We start from the raw sequence: 22,114 nt of genomic DNA, 5'->3' as shown, positions 1-22,114 counted from the left end.
GGAATCAAGTTCTGTGCTGCTTGTTTCAGCATCTGGAAGAATAGAGAAGTCTCTGTGCTTTTGGTGGTCAGCACAGGCTCAAAACTGGAGATTACTAATAGCACCTGTGACTGTAGGTTATAATAATTCCCGGCTGCTCAGTGTCAGAGCTACTGCTGACAAAGGAAAAAAGAGTGTCTCCTGCAAGACAATCAGTATTTGCAACCTTCTTATACAGCTACACTTTCTAATGGCTGTGGCAAGTGAAGATTGTTCTCAGCAGCTGCAGAATTGCCACAACTTTTGCTTTACAGGCAGCACCAGTTTAAAAGCAGCAGCAAAAGGCTGACTCCTCTGTTCTCTCTCTGCACCTTGGCCTGGTTTCAACAAGCAGCAGCTGGGTGTCTCTCCTTCTTCCACATGCCAGACATCGGATCCTAGCCCCTTCTACCTCTACTGACTTCCAGAAGTATGGAGAATGTTTCATTCTTCCAACTGCTGAAAGAGGCAGCAACAGAGATCTTGGCTGTACACATTTCCTCATTGTGAAGATATCTAATGGCTTGATTCTGTGTGGGGGTATTGGTTAGGTGTACTTAAAAAAAAGAAAAGACAGTGGAAATGGTCTTAACAGCTGCCTGGTATGTTGGCTCAAAGGAGCAGTGAGGTCCTTTCACAAATAAAACAAAATGGCTGGTATAAGAACCATGAAAGGCAGAGGAAATCAATCAGCAATTCATAGTCCAGCATAAGACCTTTTATTTGGGGTGTGCAAAAAATTATTCAATGGAAATTTGTTAAAGAACAACAATCTTCTACAGGTGCAGCCCCACGAATGACAGCTGCCTACATCTGAAGCATGGTAAGAATATTTCTAAAAGCATTTCTGCTAAATTTATATATATATATATATATATATATACACACACACACATACACACACACACACACACACACACACACACACACACATATATATATATATATATATATATATATATATATATATATAAAAAAGATTTTATAAGTCTTTTCTCAAGTTTAATTCTTGGACAAATCCTGAATTTATAGCACATATTTTTACAAGTGCTTTCTCCTCAAATGAATGCTCTTATGATTAATGGTTTTTATACCGGCTGTGTATTTTAGCCCCAGTTCTTTTTTCAATTATTTTAACTTACACCACCCAAATTGACCATGCCTCACTGACTAGCTGCAAGTCTGTCTATGAAACATGAGTATTATTTCACTAAGCAGCTAAACCATTTTGGCTGGCAGCATGTTACAAAAACCCTCATTAGAAGCAAGTTTGAATGGTTTATTTGCAGCCAAATTAACTTGTTCTGCTTGTTACTTGCATAGTGCTGACTGGGCAGAGTAGGAGGGGTATTCGTTTGATACTCTTATGCATTGTTTAATTTTGAATTTCCTGATTATAAATTCTATAATGAAGTTGCTCAGTATTTCAACCCTTGAGACTCTTTTCCATAACTGTGATAAGTGTTAGGTGTGGTGAAGGCCCCAATAATACTCAAAAAGGAATTAAAGCTGCATCACTTAATGTAGATATTGAAATTAATGCCAGTAGTGATGATATATCTAGATGTCTGATAAAAGCACAAAAGCTAACCTTCACACATTGCCATGATTTCAAACCTAAATGGTGGACTTATCAACTACTCTTGTTTGCAAATTGTCATCTAGGCATCTTCTGTTTAGTTTACTAGCAAAGGAGCTAAAGTGCTGTGAAATTTGCTTGCAGGAACCGAGATTTAAATTAAATTAAATTCTACCAAGTTTATCACAAAGGTGTGGACGCCTAATAAATTGAACATAGGATATGGTATAAGTCTTTATCATTTTGCTCCTTTTTTGTTGTTGTTCATTCGTTCAGTTGTGTCTGACTCTTCGTGACCCCATGGACCATAGCACACCAGGCCTTCCTGTCCTGAGCTTCCTCCCGGAGTGTGCTCAAGTCCATATTCATTGCATCGGTGATGCTATCTAGCCATCTCATCCTCTGCCGTCCCCTTCTCCTTTTGCCTTCAATCTTTCCCAGCATCAGGGGCTTTTCCAGTGACTTTTCTCTTCGCATTAGGTGGCCAAAATATTTGAGCTCCAGCTTCAGTATCTGTCCTTCCAATGAGCAGTTGGGGTTGATTTCCTTTAGGATTGACTGATTTGACCTCCTTGCAGTCCAGGGGACTCGTAAGAGTCTTCTCCAGCACCACGGTTCTTCTGGAATTCTCTTGCTTTCTCCATGATGCAGCGAATGTTGGCGATTTGATCTCTAGTTCCTTTGCCTCTTCGAAACCCAGCTTGTACTGCTGGTAGTTCTCGGTTCACATACTTCTGAAGCCTAGCTTGTAGGATTTTGAGCATAACCTTGCTGGCATGTGAAATGAGCGCAAATGTACGGTAGTTTGAACACTCTTTCGCGTTGCTCTTCTTTGGAATTGGAATGTAAACTGACCTTTTCCAGTCTTGTGGCCATTGTTGAGTGTTCCAGATTTGTTGGGATACTGAGTGCAGCACTTTAACAGCATCATCTTTTAGGATCTTAAATAGCTCAGCTGGAAGACTGTCATCTCCGCTAGCTTTGTTGTTAGTAATGCTTCCTAAGGCCCACTTGACTTCACTCTCTAGGATGTCCGGCTCAAGTTCAGTGACCGCACTATCATGGCTATCAGGAACATTCAGATCTTTCCTGTCTAGTTCTTCTGTGTATTCTTGCCACCTCTTCTTAATCTCATCTGCGTCTGTTTGGTCCCTGCCTTCTTTGTCCTTTATCATGCCCGTCTTTGCACAAAACGTTCCCTTGAGATCTCCAATTTTCTTGAAGAGATCTCTAGTCTTTCCCATTCTATTGTTTTCCTCGATTTCTTTGCATTGTTCATTTAAGAAGGCCTTGTCTCTCCTTGCTATTCGCTGGAACTCTGCATTCAGTTGGGTATATCTTCCCCTTTCTCCCTTGCTTTTCGCTTCCCTTCTTTCCTCAGCTACTTGTAAAGCCTCCTCAGACAGCCACTTGGCTTTCTTGCATTTCTTTTTCTTTGGGATGGATTGAGTTGCTGCCTCTTGAACAATGTTACGGACCTCCGTCCATAGTTCCTCAGGCACTCTGTCTATCAGGTCTAATCCCTGAAATCTATTCATCACCTCCACTGTATATTCATAAAGGATATGATTTAGGTCATACCTAAATGGTTTAGTGGGTTTCCCTACATTCTTCAATTTAAGCTGAAATTTTGCGAGAGGAAGCTCATGATCTGAGCCACAGTCAGTTCCAAGTCTTGTTTTTACTGACTGTATAGAGCTTCTCCATCTTTGGCTGCAAAGGACATAATCAATCTGATTTCGATATTGACCATCTGGTGATGTCCATGTGTAGTCACCTCTTGTGCTGTTGGAAAAGAGTGTTTGCTATGATCAGCGTGTTCTCTTGGCAAAACTCTATTAGCCTTTGTCCTGCTTCATTTTGTACAGCAAGGCCATGCTTGCCCATTATCCCGGTGATTTCTTGACTTCCTACTTTCGCATTCCAATCCCCTATGATGAAGAGGACATCATTTTTTGGTGTTCGTGCTAGAAGGTGTTGTAGGTCTTCATAGAACCGATCAACCTCAGCTTCTTCGGCATCAGTGGTTGGGGCATAGACTTGAATTACTGTGATGTTCAGTGGTTTGCCTTGGATTCGTACTGAGATCATTCTATCGTTTTTGAGATTGTACCCCAGTACTGCTTTTCCCACCCTTTTGTTGACTGTGAGTGCTACTCCATTTCTTCTAAGGGATTCTTGCCCACAGTAGTAGATATGATGGACACCTGAATTAAATTCGCCCATGCTTGTCCATTTTAGTTCGCTGATTCCCAAGATGTCGATGTTCAATCTTGCCATCTCATGTTTGACCACCTCCAGTTTACCTTGATTCATTGATCTTACATTCCAGGTTCCTAAATAACATTGTTCTTTACAGCATCGGACTTTCTTTTCACCACCAGACACATCCACAGCTGAGTGTCGTTTCGGCTTTGGCCCAGCCGCTTCACTCTTTCTGGTGCTACTTGGAAATACCCTCTGCTCTTCCCCAGTAGTATATTGGACACCTTCCGACCTGAGGGGCTCATCTTCCGGCATCATATCTTTTAGCCTTGTGATACGTTCCATGGGGTTTTCTTGGCAAGAATACTGGAGTGGGTTGCCATTTCCTTCTCCAGTGGACCACATTTTGTCAGAACTCTCCGTCATGGACTGTCCGTCTTGGGTGGCCCTGCACGGCATAGCTTATGGCTTCACTGAGTTACGCAAGCCCCTTCACTACAACAAGGCAGTGAAAAAGCCCTCTGCTGGCTCACTTGCAAAATGCAGGTTTTATGTCTGTCTGCTAATCAAACTAATGTTATGGAAAGCAAGCACAGCCTGTTCTCAAACTTGGAAAAAAAAAAAGTGAACCTTTCTCTACATTTTTCTGTAGTGGATTTGGAAATGAATCATCCTATAATTTCAGTGAAATAGTTGTTAATACAAGTTGTACATATGTGAATACTCCATGCACCGAAATTGCACTTTAGTTTTAAAAAAAGACACAAAATGTATTTGCATTACGGTAGATTGTTGTTATAAACTGTGATAAAAGGAACTACCATTCAGCCATCTAAGAAAGGAGCAAGATTATTAGTTATCGAAAAACTACTAAGATTTGTTTTAAAGCATTATCTTGCTCAATTGCAAGTATATTCTGCCCACAATGCATCCTCAATTCCAAAGTTTCTTCTATGGGACAGTTGTATATTAGGAAGCTTTAGCTGGCTAGGTATTTTCCTGAAATCTGTTTTTGGTACTTATCAAGAATCATGCATAAGTTGTGTTTCTAATTTAATAGAAATAAGCAACCTGTAAACAAAAACAGTAATAGTAATGTCATATGTCTCCCAAGTACCAATGGCTCTGATACCATGGGAATGTAAGAAGAGCCATGCTGGATCAGAGCAAGGTTTCATCCAGTTCAGCATTCTGTTCACACAGTGGCCAGTCAGCTGCCCTTAGGAAACCCACAAGCAGGACATGAGTGCAATTGCACCTTCCCTATCTTGAATATTGGGAAAATCACATTTCCCCATCAACAAGTTATTGCCATTTGAATACTGGGAAATGAGATACCCCTAAAACAGATGTGTTTCTCTGAAGATCCCATCCAACAGATGAGGAACAACTGCTCATTTTTTTGCGCTATGAATTTATCATCTAAAAAGCCTTATGTGTTTGGAAACCAGATAGGGTCTGGCCGAGAACATCCAGTGCCTGGAGAGGAGGGCATTAAGCATCCTAGATAGTTCTTATGAGCTGCTGTTACTTGTCTTCCTGACTGTGTTGGGAAGTTAACCTAAAACTCCACATCCTTCCCCTTTCCTCCATTTCTCGTACTACCCATCTCCTTGCCTCCCTCTCCCCAGATCCAAATGCTATGAAATCCCCAAATCTTGGAAGCAGGATAAATTATGCAAAAAGTAGATATACGCAAATTGGCTTGATTTTTTTATAATCACAGAATCGGGGGTTACTTGGCACTGTGTATATACAGCTGCTGTTATAGCTTGCCACAAGCAGAAAGCAGGACCAAGAAGAACCCACCATATGAGATGGGCCTGTAAGACACATTTAGCAAAACAAATGCAGATGATAGAAGCCTTCTAGACCAGGAGTGGGCAGACTTCAGGCTTGCAGGGTCACTAGAATCCCGAGGTCTGCCAACGGGAGCCAGGTGCAGAATAGTGACTCAGGAAGTAGACAAAGTATTGAGGAACAATGTGCCTCTGAGCACATTGTTTTCAGGATTTGGTTTTCAGTACCAGAACTGGACCTCACACACACATCCCTTCTCATATAAAACTACTCAAAATGTCCCCAGCTGATATGGGACTGTGTACATGGTTGACCAGAGACAACACAGTGCCATAAAGCCATTATTTGGGCTACTCTTTTCCCTGCTGAGAGTTATTGCTCTTAAATTACTGAGAATATACAGCGGAAAGCCAAAAAAAGAAAAAAGGCCCACGTTATTACATTGAGCTATGGGAATATTTGAATATGTCTGGCTAGCATCCAGTTAACACAGTAAGATACCTAGTGTCTCACTGCAAAGCACCAAGCTTTTCTAGAGAGTGAAATTTTATTTTGATGGCTTTCATTGAATTAAGCAGCAGGAAGTGGCCTAATTAGTGAAAACTGGATGATGAAATTCATTAGATTGGTATACCCCTTCTAGTAACAAATTTTTAAAGCTCTGGCATATAATGGATTTCTGTTTATTTGTTCATTCATTCCCAGTTACATAAAATAGCTTTTACTAATTTTTATGTAAGCCTATATATGTGAAATTCCATAGGGACTGGTTCACAAGGATAGTTTGTTAGAGAGCAATCCTATGGCCCCTAGAGCCATAGGATTGTTCAGAAAAAAAACCCTCCAAGGCCATAGACAGAGCCATGACCTCAGACATTTTTTCCTGATGTTGAAACCCTCTTTTTGGCTGCTCACAGCCTCTGTGGTTTCCATGGTGGCTTCCTCCGTGAGGTCAGAACTCCAGAACTGGGTGTTTGGGGGGGGGGGTGCTCGTTCCAGTGGGCAGGGAGCGTCTGGCCAAAGATCCAAGGGATCCCAAGCCCTCTCAGCCCCCGTCCATTGTCGGCAATAGGAGCGACTGATTTTTCTTCTGTCAACAAACGGAAGTAAAATATAGTAAGCCCTGACTTCCACCCTGCCAGCAAGAGCCAACAGGAGATAGGCAGGAGTGGATGATCCAATATAGGATTGCTCTATAGCATAAGATTGCTCTCAAAATGAACAAACATAAGCACTCACACTTCTTGCCCTTCCCTCTTCCTCAGTGGTCAGTGTAGGTAAACAGATCTGGACATGCCTTTAATATACATATTTGGCGATTGCTTCGGCTAATAGCTTTGGCTATTGGGTAGTACAGAAATGTAATAAATAAATGTTTCCCATTGCCTTGCCAGCTGCTGCTTTCTTACTCACCCTTAGCAGCAAACAACTATCTTTATTAGCTAAAGCAGGCTTCCAAATAGGCATGCCGACTATGCATGATGGGAGTTGTAGTCCAACACATCTGGAGGGCACCAGCTGGGAAACCGTGGGCTAAAGGTCCCTTCCTGCCATGTGGTTGCTTTTCTCTAAGCAGTTGAAGAGAGGAGGCTCTGCCCATTTGTCTAATTAAGGAAGATTAATTAGGTTCTATAAGAAAGAGCAAGTAGCAACCTAAGAACACTGTATGAACCATCCCAGCATGATGGTTTTGGAAATACACCATGCTGTATTTCGATTTAGGCCCAGGTTACATTACTTTGTGTAATCTTACCACATTGTTATTTTGGTGAATATTTTATTGGAAAGCACTCTCTAGTGGCAAGAACCTAGAATTCAACATGCTGTGGTTAGTTTCAGGTTGCATTCAAATGTGGAAATACTTGTGCAAAACCGATGTGGCACAATTTCATTTTATGGTTTAATGTGGTAACATGAAAATGGTCTAAGGGTCCATCTTCTCTTGTTCTGAGTCTTCTAAGAAACTGGCTGCCCCATAATAACTGTATTTACTTAGGACTGGTCTTGAAAACTGACTGCTGTATGAGTATAAAAATAATAGAGGAAGATAACTATTACTAATAGTTTGAAGGGAAGTTATTTTTAAATCTTCAATTAATTATAAGAAATTCGGGTTTTGTGTGTGGATTAACAGCAAAAGCTAGTAAATTAAAATTCCAGTTGTTATGACTCAGCTGCTGGAAATGAACTCAAATCTGAGTCTCTTTGTTGAGTGGAAAAACCACCACCACCATCTCAACAAGATGGAAGGGCAAAATTTCACTCTGTAAAGCAAAGGGAGATCAGACACAGATTCGAGTCTTCATTATTAAATTATAAGGCTGCAGAAAGCTCACAACCTTGTATCACAGAGTGACACCTGCTGGGGAAAGGGGAAAATAAAATGTTTCATCAGGATTGTTTGTTCAGTTAAAGTTTCAGTGTTGCAAACATGCGTGTTTCAGCTTAGAGCAACTTTACTTGAACTTGTTGAAGGTTAATGTGGTCAGCATTCCGTTGCCATCAGCGATCAAACACACACCTCCGCAAATCTTACAAGGAAGAGCCTTCCTGACTCCCGTTAGTACTCAGGGTCAAACTACAAGCTGCTAATTACTTTGCATGCAGCTGCCCCTCTAGTTTGTCTTCCCCAGAGTAAGCATACAGGGTCACAATCAGGACCAATGCACACTGGGAGGGGATGCTTAATCCTTCCCTCCCACTGCCCTATGCGCAATTGAAAAAGGTAAAAAAGTGCCTATTGGGACCAATGGAGGCTCCCTCCCCCTTTAACTGCAGCATCGGGGGGGGGGAGGGAGGGGCTAGGGAGGAGAGGATTAAACTTTCTCTCCTCTTGCATGGTATGCTGAATACAGAGGTTCCATTTAGCTATCATGGCTAAACCATGTAGACCTACCCTCCAAGCTTGTGTCTAATCCCTTTTAACAGCTATCTAAGATTAGAAGAACATTCTTGCCCGTCCTGTAGCAGGAATGTCCAGAAAATACAGGAAAAATGTGATATTCATAGTGCTGGGTATGGATATTCCCCTTCTGTAGTACAGATGGATGAGGGCTGGTTGCAGTCTGGCTTGTGGGGATCAAATTGAAGTATCTAATGTGAAATGGCTTTTGCTGATTGTATCCCTTTGGGGGGCGGTGGGGTTTGCAGCACACCTGTTGCTGGGAGAGCTATATAAACCCAGTGCTTTCCACTGGGCCAGACCTCTTCATGTTAATGGGCCTTGGTGAACCTCGACTACTTCTAGTTCAGCCAGCAATAACATCATGATGATTTCATTGCTTTTCTGTCCATCCTGGAGATAGCTGTAGTCAGCTAAAGCCCATGTATACCGACCCAAACTGACTTCCTTGGGAGGACCATGTTTATATGGCCCCTTCAAAAATTGTATGTCTTGGTAAGTGCTCTTAAGCTAAACTTCTTGTTGTGCATGTTAATGCTGTGCTGGGCAAATGGATTTAGGTGAACCATTTTGGCTTTATTTCTGTAAAATAAATAATGACACGGTGTAATATGTCATGTATTGTTGTTCATCTGAGGTTGTATTTACCTAATTTTTAAGACCTGCTAAGGACCAGATGATTTTTATTATGTCCTGTTACGTAAAACCATAGAACTCAAAGAGGGTGTACTTTCTTTTTCACATGACTGTAGGACTAAATAAAGTTTTTTTTAAAAAAACTGCATAATTCCAATTTACAGCACTTTCATATGAATGTAGGCTGGGATGGAACTTTGGGGTGGGGAGATGGGCTGTTTTACAGTGGTTCCAGCCCTTTCCTGGAGGGAAGATCTCAGAGACTAAGTTCGCATGACTGGTGGCCAGCAGCATGGCTTAAGTAAGCCCTGGTGGCTTTTGGCATATGCCAGCCACCATTATGAGTATTAAAGTTGCAGCAGGTCGTTGCCGTGGCAAATCTGGGCAGGGGAGGTTGTTACTGTGCTTAACAGGCCACCCAGAACCCATGGGCTCTTCTTGGGTTCCGAGTGGCTTGTTAACCCTGGTTTGCACTGCACAGTAAGCCACAGCAACTGCCCAATGTGGCTTGAATACTCACAATATCAGCCAGCATGTGCCACAAGCCACTGTGGCTTATTTAAGCCATGCTGCTAGCCACCGATCATGCAGACCAGCCCAGAATGTTATACCAGGGGATTTTTGCTTAACACATTGGCCTTTGGTTTATGGTATCCTGCAAAGTTCCATCTTGTCTCCCATATTATTAAACACTCGGGAAGGTCATCTAGAGATTTGGGGTATAGTACCATCAGTATGCTGATGACACCGAAGTCTCTCCTTTTGGAGCTCATGTTTGGGTGTTTATTATATAAAATATTTTATTTAGTTATTATTAAATTTCTATACTGCCTATTAGCCAAAGCTGTCAGGGTGGTTCACAAAACAAAATGTAAAACCATAAAATACGATGACATAGTAGAACATAATAGAGAAACCTTAGGTTTAAACAGAATAAAATCAAAGTAGGAACCAAGATAAAAAAAAAAACAGCAGCAGCACAAAGATTTTTAAAAGCACTAACACAATTTGTAAAACTGAAGGACTAAAAAGCCTGGGAAAATAAAAAGGTTTCGACCGGGTGCTGAAACGAGCACAATGTAGCTGCCAGGAGAGCCACGAGCATTAAACACACTGTTTAACGAAGTACAAATACAATGGAACAATATCCTTCACCAACTGAAAGGCAGCAAAAAATTATAACAACATAACCATTTAAAATGTCAGGGCGAATAGCAAAGTCTTAGCCTGGTGTCAGAAAGATTGCAGGGTCGGCACCAGTTATGCCCCTTTGGAGAGGATATTTCAGAGTTGCAGTGCCAACAGAGAAAAGGCCCTCTCCTTAATGCATACGTGATATAGCTCCGATAAGGAATGCACTCTGAGAAGAGCCTCAGCTGAAAATCTGAACGCATGGACGGGCTCCCATGGGAGAAGGTGCTCCCGCAGGTATTTGGGTCCCAAGCCACTTAGGTCTTTACAGACAAATCTAAATTCAAGGAAAGCACCTTGAATTGGACGTGGAAGCAAATAGATAACCAATGTAGCTTTTTCAAAATTGGAGTAATACAGCTCTACCTGACTGAACCAGTTAAATGTCAGGTAGCTACGTTTCGCTCTAGTTGAAGCTCCCAATTCATATTCAAGGCCCCATGTATAATGCATTACAGTGATCCTGCCAGGAAGTTACCATGGATGACTGTGGCCAGGTTATCTCTGTTCAGGAATGGCTACTGCTGGCAAACCAGATGAAGTTAGTAAAAGACTGAATCATGGATCATCCCTAAATCTGTCTACCTGCTTTTGGGGGAGTGCAACCCCATCCAGAACAGGCTGAACACCCAAAACTTCCAGACCTGAGAACCACCTATCCACAGAGCCTCTATCTTGTCAGGAGTAAGCTTCAGTTTATTAGTCCTCATTCAGCCCATTACTGAATCCAGACATCAGGTCAGCATCCGCACAGCCTCAGCTGACTCAGATGACAGTGAGAAATAGAACTTAAACCAGTATGGTATAGTGGTTAGTGTGTTGGACTGGGACACAGGAGATCTGGGTTCTAGTCCCCACTTGGCCATGAAGCTCACATGGTTGTTTTGGGCCAGTCACTGTCTCTCAGCCTAACCTACCTCATAGGATTGTTGTGAGGATAAAATGGAGAGGAGGAGGGCCATGTAAGCTGTCTTGGGTTCCTTGCAAGAGGAAAAAAGGTGGGATATAAATGTAATGAAACTGAGTGTCATCAGCACACTGATGACACCTCACTCCAAACCCTCTGACTTCATCCAGCTACTTCATATAGAGCAGGACTGAGGAACCTGTGGCTATCCAGATGTTGTTGGATTCTTAATTCCCATCATCCCTGGTCATTGGACATAGGGCTGGAGTTGATGGGACCTGAAGTCCAACAACATCTGGAGGGCCATAGGTTCCTTATCTAATATAGATATTAACGAACATAGAGAAGATGGAACCTTGTGGGACCCCACAACACAGAGCCTTCAATGCTACTTTCTGAAACCCTGTAGGTAGGAGCAGAACTCCTGGATCACACCAACCCAGTCCACAGAGCTGGTCCAGTAAGGTACTATGGTCAATGGTATCAAACATTGCCAAGAGGTCAAGGTGAATCCCCATCTCTCTTCTATCACGAACATTACCTGTCAGGAAGATAAAAGTAGGTGGCTTTGGTGCCTAGCCAACTTCTTACCGTAGGCCTCTAAGAGTTCTATGGCAGTGGTGGGCAATTTCCATGGGGCTGCATTGCCCCCCAGGAACCCACTAGGAGTCACATTCCACATTTGCTGTCACTAAAATTACTGCTGCTGAAATTGCTTCTATAGTGGTGGCAGCAAAAAAGCGGCAATTTGCAAGGAAATAAGGTGTGCAGGGAGCAAGCAAAATGTATTTATTTATTTATTAAATTTCTTAATCGCCCATCTGGCCGGTCACCCAGCCACTCTGGGCGATATACAATAATACAAACAGTTTTAAAACAATATAAAAACACACTCCTCTTATGTCATTTGCTTTTTTGCCACCACTGGCAAATTTAGCAAGGGTGGCAGGTGACAGCCCTGGAAAAACCACCGGGGGGGGGAGCATGTGTTGATCACACCTGTTCTACAGTATCCCTAGGTCCAGCTGTAATAACCTCTGTACCACCTGGGAAAAACCTGCGAATATTTGAAATCAGTGATGGACTGGATGAGGGCCAACAAACTGAAATTTAATCCAGATAAGAAAGTAGTCTTGGTCAGCAAGACTGCTCCTGATCCAGGGTTACAGGTTCAACCTGTTTTTGATAGGATTGCGTTCTCCTTGAAGTATCAGGTGTGCAGTTTGGGGATGCTTCTGGATGCTGCCTTGCTTCTGAATCTTCAGATAATGGCTATGGCCAGGAATACTTTTGTACAGCTTAGATTGGTGCACCAACTGAACCTGTTCCTGGAGAAGACAGATCTACTTCCAATTGTGCATGCCTTAGTTATATCAAGGCTGGGCTACTATCATGTGCTGTTGTGGGGTGGCCTTTGGAAAAAAACCCTGAAACTACAACTGGTGCAAAACTGTTTTGTAACAGCCATAGTGGTGACCATGATCAGTTCTTCGGAGCATGTGATTCCATTGTCACTGCCTTCTAATCTGTTTCTAGCTCAATTCAAAGTGCTGGTGATGATCTTCAAAGTCCTAAATGACTTGGACCCAGGTTACTGGAAGGACTGTCTCCACCTATGTAACCCTGCTCAGTTTGTCAAGGAAGGCCCTTCATTACATCCTGCTGCCATCAGAGTTGCAGCTGGTTAGAATGCATAAGGAGGCTTTTTTGTGGTGGCAGACAGGATGTGGAACTCCCTGCCCTGAGAGATCTGCTTGGCATGCTCATTAATGGCATACAGTCATAGAATCATAGAATAGTAGGGTGAGGAGGAGCCTATAAGACCCTCGAGTCCAAGCCCCTGTTGAATGCAGGAATTCAAGTAAAGGCATCCCTGACAAATGGCTGCCCAGCTTCATCTTGAATGCCTCCAGTGTGGGAGAGCCCACCACCTACCTCGGTAATTGGTTCCACTGTCGTATTGCTCTAACAGTCAGGAAGTGTTACATGTTACTTGAGCCTAGGGATGGGGGAGAAATCCTCCACCAACCCCAGTGAGGCTGGATTCAAAAAAATCCAGCCCCCACCCCCGGCGTCCATGGAGGATCGGAAGACTTACCTCTGCCCCCTGGAGGAATCCTCACTGGCCGGATCCTCCCCACCGGCTGGCTGTGGAGCGCCAGCAATACGGCCACCACTGCCATATTGCTGGCTGGGCAAATTGACTGCGGTTGCAAATGGTGTCCACGACGCCATTTGTGGCCGTAAAGGACTTAGTTTAAGCTAAATGCAGCCATTTACGGCTGCATTTACCTTAATCTAAGACCTTTACGGCCACAAATGGCGTACTAGACGCCATTTGCGTCTGGAGACAGTCACCCTCAGCCAGCGATATGGTAATGGCCGTATCGCTGGTGCTCTGAAGCCGGCCGGCGGCTCTGCGGAATTGCCACGGAACGGAGCCAGTCGGGTAGGATTCCCGGGGGAGGGACGGATTGCCTCCCCCCGTGTGGACCTGGAGGTATTTCGTACATCCCTACTTGAGCCCATTATTCCATGTCCTGCACTCTGGGATGATCGCGAAGAGATCCTGGCCTTCCTTACTGTGGCAACCTTTCAAGTACTTGAACAGCGCTATCATATCTCCCCTCAGTCTTCTCTTCTCAAGGCTAAACATGCCCAGTTCTTTCAGTCTCTCCTCATAGGGCTTTGTTTCCAGTCCCGTGATCATCCTTGCGGCCCTCCTCTGAACCCTCTCCAGCTTGTCTGCATCCTTCTTAAAATGCAGTGCCCAGAACTGGACACAGTACCCAAAAAGAGGCCTAACCAGTTCTGAGTAGAGGGGAATTAGTACTTCACGGGATTTGGAAGCTATACTTCTATTAATGCAGCCCAAAATAGCATTTGCCTTTTTTGCAGCCGCATCACATTGTTGGCTTATATTCAGCTTGTGATCTACAACCATTCCAAGATCCTTCTCCCTTGTAGTGTTGTTGAGCCAAGTATTGCCTATCTTGTAACTGTGCATTTGGCGTCTTTTTCTTAGGTGCAGAACTTGGCATTTATCTCTATTCAATTTCATTCTGTTGTTTTCTGCCCAGTGCTCCAGCCTATCAAGATCACTTTGAATTTTGTTTCTGTCTTCCAGGGTATTAGCTATCCTGCCCAATTTTGTGCCATCTGCAAATTTGATCAGCATTCCCTGCACCTCCTCCTCTAAGTCATTAATAAAAATGTTGAAGAGCACTGGGCCCAGGACTGAGCCCTGCGGTACCCCGCTCGTTACCTCTCCCCAGTTTGAGAAGATCCCATTCATAAGCACTCTTTGAGTCCGATTCTGTAGTCAACTGTGGATCCACCGGATCGTTGTTTCATCTAGCCCACTTTGAGCTAGTTTGCTCATCAGGATATCATGGGGCACTTTGTCGAAAGCTTTGCTGAAGTTGAGGTATATTATGTCTACAGCATTCCCACAGTCCACAAGGGAGGTTACCTGATCAAAAAATGAGATGAGATTATTCTGGCAGGATTTATTCTTGACCAATCCATGTTGGCTTCAAGTAATCACTGCATTGTTTTCAAGGTGCTTACAGATTGATTGCTTGATCATCTGCTCCAGAATTTTCCCAGGGATTGATGTCAGACTGACTGGTCTGTAGTTCCCAAGTTCCTCCTTTTTGCCCTTTTTGAAGATAGGGACAACATTAGCTGTCCTCCAGTCATCTGGCAGGTCACCTGTCCTCCACAATTTCTCAAAGATAACAGGCAGTGGTTCTGAGAGTTCTTCTGCCAGTTCCTGCATTTAGATGTGGTTTTGAAAATACTTTCCCCAGGAAACGGTCGGCCTAGTGGCTGATTTTGTATTATTTCTCTTGACTCATTAGATTTCTTTTAACCTGCCATGTCTACTGTGCTATTATTGATTTAATATTTGTATGATTGTGTTTATATCTTTTATTATAAGAGCTATCTTGGATGGTCTAGAAATAGAGTGGAAAGGTGGGATATAAAGTTTAGTTAAAACAAAGTATAAGGCAGATCGTGCTTAACATGAAACCTTACAGTAAAAGTTGCCCAAAGTTTTTAGTCTCATCAGTTACAAAAAAGAAAAGAAAAAAGAAGCTTTACAAACCAGTTTATTTGCAATACTTGATTTAATTGATTCAGGTCAGTTATAGGGGATGGGGTTGCATTATTTGAAATTCTGCTTCTCTCCAAAATTTGTAATGAGAAAATATGACAAGTATTGATAGTGACTTTGTCTGATGTTCTGGTCCATATTGGTAAGACAACCTTGTGTAAATACAAAATGGAGAGAAGTCTGGGAAGCCTCGATGGTACCACTAAGGAGAATCTAAGGAGTAGTTCTCGATATGAACTGGATATATGAAATCAAACCTTTAGGGTGGGACAGTCTGTACTTCTAAGTAAGACAAATGTCATTTCCTGTTTAATAAACTAGGACTGCCAACTGATTAAAGAAAGGCAATCTTTAATACATTCTATTCCATTAGAGTAATACACCAGAATTAAAATAGCCTAAAACGTACAACATTTTCCTGATTTTGGAGCCCCAACTAATTAAAATTGGCCCCGCCAGATTAAGTAACTGGAAGTTTAGTTGTTTGATCTACTGGTTTTAAGGGTCATTCCATAAGAGGCTTTTATTGTGAAATCACCCTGCCTCATTCATGGAATTTTACAAGGGGTACAGATGTCATCTTCCATTAGTAACCCTCCCATGTTTTCCTACCACTACTACTGTCTTTTTTCTTACCGCAGAAAATCTGTTAAAGTGGAAAAGATGGAATAACTGCACACTGTCTTTTGATTGGTAGTACATGGGACAGTATCCAATGGTATTGTTCTACAAACTCAAATAGCTCTAGCAGAGCTCTGCCAAATATTTCAGTTGCACAAGCAGTTGCACACTGTACTAGTGGATCATGTGCTAGCAGAGCACCTGGCCCATTCTCCTGAAAATGGTTGGGGAAGCAGAACTTAGTTGGATTCTCCCCTTATGCATAGTTCAGAACCTAGTTTCCACTGACACAACATCCTCTGCACCAGCAGAATGTCATCTTTGTATAGTCTTGACAGAAATATAAGATGCAACATGAGGCACTTAACGGTTGTTCCACAACATTGGATGCTATTAAGCTATTGTGCTGAGTTGAGATCATCAGCGTTTAAGAACTCTGAAATGGAACTGATAACTGGACTCAAAGGTAATCAACAGTTATGGCTTAGGAATGCATGGCAAATGAGGAAATGTTGGAAAGCAACTGTTAGATGGAGCTTAGATTTAAATGAAAATTAGAGGTAGCTTTTCACAAATATGTAAAAGAGTAGGCCATGTTCACTTCAACACTTAAGGAAATGTCAATCATCAGTAAGTTTAGGATGTAAAAAGCAGACTTGGGTTGGAATTTTACATTAGGTATATTATAATTCCTTAACGATAAAAAGTGATGTAGAACGAAACAAATTGCCTGTGGAAATGGAAAGATACATTCCTTCTAGGTAGAAGCTTTAGAGTAAAAGGGAAGATCATTTATCTCAGGAGATTTCAGTCATGAGATTCCTGCCATGGCAGAGGTTGATTCTGATTCACACTCCTGCCACTTTGAATCATCCATAAATGTTAGCCTATGAGCAAATTCGACTGAAATAACTAAAAACCGTGCTGCTGTGTAAATGTGTTTCAGCTCAGTCACATACCCCTTTTAAAAATGTACAGTGCAGAAAAGGGCAAAAGCTTGTTGGCCACTTCTTTGGGGTGGGGGGGAATTAAAATCCAGCTTCTGATCTCTGCATGTCACAAATCTCCAATTATGCACCCTTCTTGCTGCCAAAATTTCAGTGTTATCTTTTAACTCTGGAGCATTTTTTTAACGTTCTTTTTATTTTGGAGGAACAGTTCCTCATTTCTTTGCTGCAGTCAGATCTGTGCTACAGCATGAATGGCAGGGACTGGGGATCTTGTTGTGGCTCAGGCTCAAGGCTTCACATATGCTAAAATGTGACTTGCAGTGCTTTGCTTTGAAGCCGAACCACAGCCAGGGAACTGTAATTGCTGTCTTTGATTGCGCCGACTTCACTTGCGGGTTGGGCTTTGCTTGGGCATGCCTGGTTTGGCGAGACTTCAGCTGTAGCCCTCCAGTGAAGCCTTAGATGTGGGAAGTCTTCAGTCTCTGTAGCACATACCTGTGGTTTCTTGAAAAGAATCCTGGCTTGACCTGTTTTATATCTGTAAGGCAACACCATAGCTGTTCCTTTAAGACTCTGATCAGCTTATTAGTAGGGATGGAAGAAACTTCCAGTTTGTAGCTCATGCTTGCAAAAGCTTGGATTTATTATCATCATCATCATTAATAGCAGGTGAAAGACTTTAGTTCATGGACCTCAGCATAGCTACTGAATTCAGTGTAGTATTCCCTAGCCAATACAGCCAATAAAAAAGCAATCAAAAGCAGAGGCAGAAACCTTGAACCTTGGGTACCCGCCTGTCAAAATTAACAAACAATTGTATTTCTAGCGCCACCCTTTTTTTTCGGTCTGGTGCAGGAAACTAGGGGAGGGAGGCAAAAGGTGGTTATGAAAGTGTGAGCTCAGAAGTGCTATGGGTGGCACTTTGAATGAAAATGATAATAATAAGGCTCCGCTTTCGAGAAAGGAGGATCGGAGCAAGGCCATGGACATTATTTTAACCTCCTCACTTCAAAGACAGGCTGCTGGTAAGAGAAGCCTCCTGGGGGTGGGGTGGGGGGAAGAGAGACGGGAACCATCTCAACAGAAGGGCATTTCATTTCCTCTAGCAAGGACTAAATTCCTGGCTGGTAATGGGGAGTAACTCTGAATCGCAGTACTTGTATCAGGCTGCTGTGAACTACTGGCTTGGTGCCTCAAGGCCATTCCTCAACAGGAAACAGAATGTTTTAATGTAAGACCGAGAGGAAAACCTTCCCAGGAAGAGCAACCTGGACCAAACCTTTGAAAATCTGGGATGAAAAGGCCCAAAGTAAATATAAATCGGCAGGGTGCTCTCTCCCTCTCGCTCTCGAGTGTTTCTTTGCTTTTTGCTTGGCCTCTCCTTCAGGATCCTTGGAAAAGTAAAGGTCTTCATGACTCTTTGATCCCCATGTCTTCTGGAGCAGTTTTTTAAAAAAGAGGCAGGAAACTAAAGGGGGTTTAAAAGGGGGAGGTAGGAGAGTTTTATGAGGAAATAGGAACTAGTTTAGTTTGTGGCAGACCACCTCGGTTGAAAGGGGCATTTTTCTTTGATTTTTAAAAGGTCAGGCAGATTTAACTGAAACAAACAATAAACTAAAATCAGACTCCTGGTGAAGCAACAGGTGTAAGTTTCCTCTACACATGTATGAATATAGTGCAAGGGGAAATGTACCCTGTAACTGTAAATGTTGCAGTAGACATTAGTTTAGGTTCTGTGTTCCTATTTCACTTACTTTCCTGAAGCATTTTTGTTTACTTGCACATGCAACCCACTCCATCATCTCACGGGTGCCATGTATGTTGATGAGCTATATAAAAAATTAGATTAGTACTTTGTGGAGAGGGGGGCATCAGTGCATCAACTCTGTAATTTAAATAAGCTAGAATACAAATGCAAACATGCCTGCCAAGAGTTGCATTGTGCACATCCTTCCATGTTTAGTTTTGGTCATGGTGTGCTAAAAGGGATGTGCTACACATTAACTGGACTTGGCATTGTAAACATCAGAATTTTTGCTTGAATCAAACCCTCAAAATTATAACTGGAGCAATACTCAAAACAGTTGAAAAAAGCATATGGGAACCTCTACATAATTTATACTTAAGTAGGAAGGGAATACCTTGCATCCCATCCCTGTTACCCCAATACTGGAGGCCAATATGGAAAATAATTATCAAATGCTATGGCTTGGTAACACAAGGGAATTTGGTTCCTTTGAATATGTGTTCTAACATGAGCTACAATAAGAAACATCACATTAAGAGTGATGTCTACTAATGTACTTGGTCTACTGACCCATAACTGAAGCCACTGGAGAAACAAAACATATGGACCCAATGCTAAACATATAGCACTGTGGCTAAAAGACTCAACTGTGAACAAGGATGTCCCTGGTTCAAATCGCATTGCCTCTGTCGTAAATTCACTTGGAGGTCTTAGGCAACCTATGTTCTAGGAGTGGGGAACCTTTTTCCTGTCAAGTTCCTCATTACCTTCATTGAAATCTGTCTTCATTCTAGCAATGGGTGTGCTGTAACTAGAGCCAGAACTGGGCAGGGCCAGAACCAAATGTGGGCAGTTACCTTGCAACAACAAGGACATTTGCATCAAGGCATTCTCTGTTTCCAACTTGTGCAAGATTTGTTCCATCAACAGAATAAATAATATTATCAAACTTGAGCGGGGTTGGTAAGGCACGTGACCTGTGCAGAGGGGTGTGCGAACTGAAGGTCTGTGTTTAGCTGGCAGTGCAGGGTTTGCAATCCCTGCACTGTCAGCTTCCACATTTGCAATCCAGTATTAATGCTGGCATGCCTTACATCTGGGGAGCAGAACTACTTTCAGCCCAGGGGCCAAATTCCATTTCACAGACACGTTTGAGGGCCACCTTCAAGTGGTGGGTACAACCGAAGGCAAAAGGGGGTGGAGCCAAAGGAAAAAGGGAAGGGCCAAATATGCCAGCATATTTTAGCTTAAAGCTCTTACTGCTTTGGGAGAGCCATGTCAACCTTTTAGAACAAGGAAAAAACTGCACAAAAGCTGAGAAATTGCCAAAAGATTGGTGGCCAGGGTAATGGGTGTGTGTGGCCATCTGGGGAAACTGAACTGGGACACCAGGAGGGCCAGATTTCTGCACCCTTACCTTATAGGATGGTTGTAACTAGGGTTACCAAGATCATGTATGTGAACCTCTTTTAACACTCTAAAACATTATATAAACGCTCACTAGTAGTATTATAATCAAACAAATGAATGATAAATGAAGTGCCATGATGCTTTTTTAAAAAAAAACTAAAGCTTTTCACCTTACTGTTCCCCCTGTAGGTGGAAAGAGAAATGCTTTCTCAACGTGCAAAGCAAAGGCAGCGACATCAGGGCCTCTCCTTGAAATGGAAGCTTGCTAAATCTCCAGGCATGTCCTTCATCTGCACAGACCACCACTAAGGAGTATGTCTAGGATGTCAAAACTCACCCTGATGTCACTGCTAAAGACACTGAACCATAAAGACAATCACTGCCAAGCCCCTTCGCTATCACAGAGTCCCAAATCTGACACAATAAGAGAGAAGAGCATTTCAGAACTTTCCCCAGTCAGCAGAGTAGCTTTTTATCTTCACTCCGCCTTACACTCCTACATTTGTATCTCATATGTTGTCAATACTGAGTCAGCAACAAAATAGTTCTGCCGTGTTTGTTTTGCTTCAGCCGACCGAATGATGTAAGCCAGCAGCAACTCCCATCCTAACCCTTCACACCGAAAGAACAAAATTAATTTGTTGAGGAAGGCACAATCCAGTTTATTTAAATGGTGCAAAAGGATCAAACTTGGATTCTCAGCTTCTAAAAAGAAAACTTGAATGCTTTTATATCTTAGCTATTTCCTTGGTGTACATTTTTATTGTCTTTGAGCTTTTCAAGAAGCATTAAAAAACTGTTTGTTTTTTTTAAATAAAAGGAAATTCCCATTTTTTCCTGCAGCGGAAGAACAAACTATTTGGAGAACTGTGGCTTTTTTGTTAACAATTTGTAACATAACAATCCCTCATTGTATATGTGTGCTATGGAATCCTCTAATACTAAACATAACAATCAGTTGGTCACTAGTCCTGTTGATCCACTTCATTTACTCTGTATGTGTAAAGGCACCACATTTCATCAGGACTGACTGCAGTGAGCTCTCCTACTCACCTATCCTGAATTTCCTTGTAAAAAAAAAAGCCCAGCACTTGAATTATTATTACTTCAATTGTTCTGTATTTGTATCTGTTTTTGTTAGCCTGTTTAGTGGGATTTTATGCCAGTTGTTGAAATGAGCATTGATGTACCCATTTTTTTAAATAGTTGAGGCACAGCCTTTGCCAAAAAATTGTCAACTGATATATATTTTGTCATTCCAGTTTGAGTTAATGTGCTGAGCATTTTGTTTTGTTTTTTAAATAAAAGCTTTGTAATAAAACGACAAAATACTTTTTGACTGGCTAAGATGAGTTGTTTGATTCGACATGTTTCACCTGCGGAAGAATATCTGGTGGCACTTTTGCTCTTTGTGTCCTGTATGCTTTGCTATCTTGTGGACACAATTCAGCTAAAGCTCATTGTCAATCAAGCAAAATCCGTGAAACTTAAGTTAGTCATGACTAAGGCCGTAGCCTTACATGCATGCAATGAGAACCCACTAAATAAGTGGGTCTTTTGACTAAACATAAATGGGTTTTCATTCTACATGTTTCATTCTGTTGCTTTTAATAGGATTAACTTCTGGATTGTGTCTTGCATCTCATGCCATCCAATTCTACATACACTTTGTGGTTACTGTGTTCAGTGACATTTCCTAGTAAGTATGCTTAAGAGTTCAACTTTACTGTGTGCTTACATTTCTCTCGCACAATACCAACGTTATGGATAAGCCATTTCTTTTCATAGTCTCACTGTGGGAGAAAAAAGGCATTTCTTTGGAGGTCATCATATGTAGAATATGTACTGAGCTAGAAGCATTCTTTGTGCGTGTCTGGGTTTTTGTGGGAAGAAATGTAAGTTAGTTGTCTTTTATATCTAACTAAAGGACTCAAATAGGTGATATTTAAGTAGTATTAAAAGCATTGTGTGGCACAAATAAGACAATTTATTGTTGAGGAAAATCGTAATTTACTTCCTGGTTCAATT

General features: G+C 42.1%; 1 protein-coding gene across 6 annotated transcripts in view; it reads left to right on the top strand.

Moving 5' to 3' along the window:
- Positions 1-21,431, top strand: part of LEF1 (lymphoid enhancer binding factor 1) — a 138,402-nt gene extending 116,971 nt beyond the window's left edge. For 4 of the 6 annotated variants that reach the window (XM_084855825.1, XM_084855827.1, XM_084855830.1 and 1 more), the window contains 2 exons: positions 801-841; positions 20,276-21,431. In XM_084855825.1, coding sequence (XP_084711951.1) covers positions 801-835 — 35 coding nt within the window. In that variant the 3' untranslated portion in view covers positions 836-841; positions 20,276-21,431. The remainder of the gene's footprint in view (positions 1-800; positions 842-20,275) is intronic. The other 2 variants (XM_084855824.1, XM_084855828.1) reach the window with 1 other exon arrangement.
- Positions 21,432-22,114: the final 683 nt, after the last annotated feature.

This window comes from Heloderma suspectum, chromosome 5 (genome assembly GCF_057233095.1).
Source record: "Heloderma suspectum isolate Gila_16-S chromosome 5, 16-S_ref, whole genome shotgun sequence".
NCBI lineage: Eukaryota > Metazoa > Chordata > Lepidosauria > Squamata > Helodermatidae > Heloderma > Heloderma suspectum.
The sequence above is the reverse complement of the archived record's forward strand: the minus strand, read 5'-3'. Positions and strand labels throughout refer to the sequence as shown.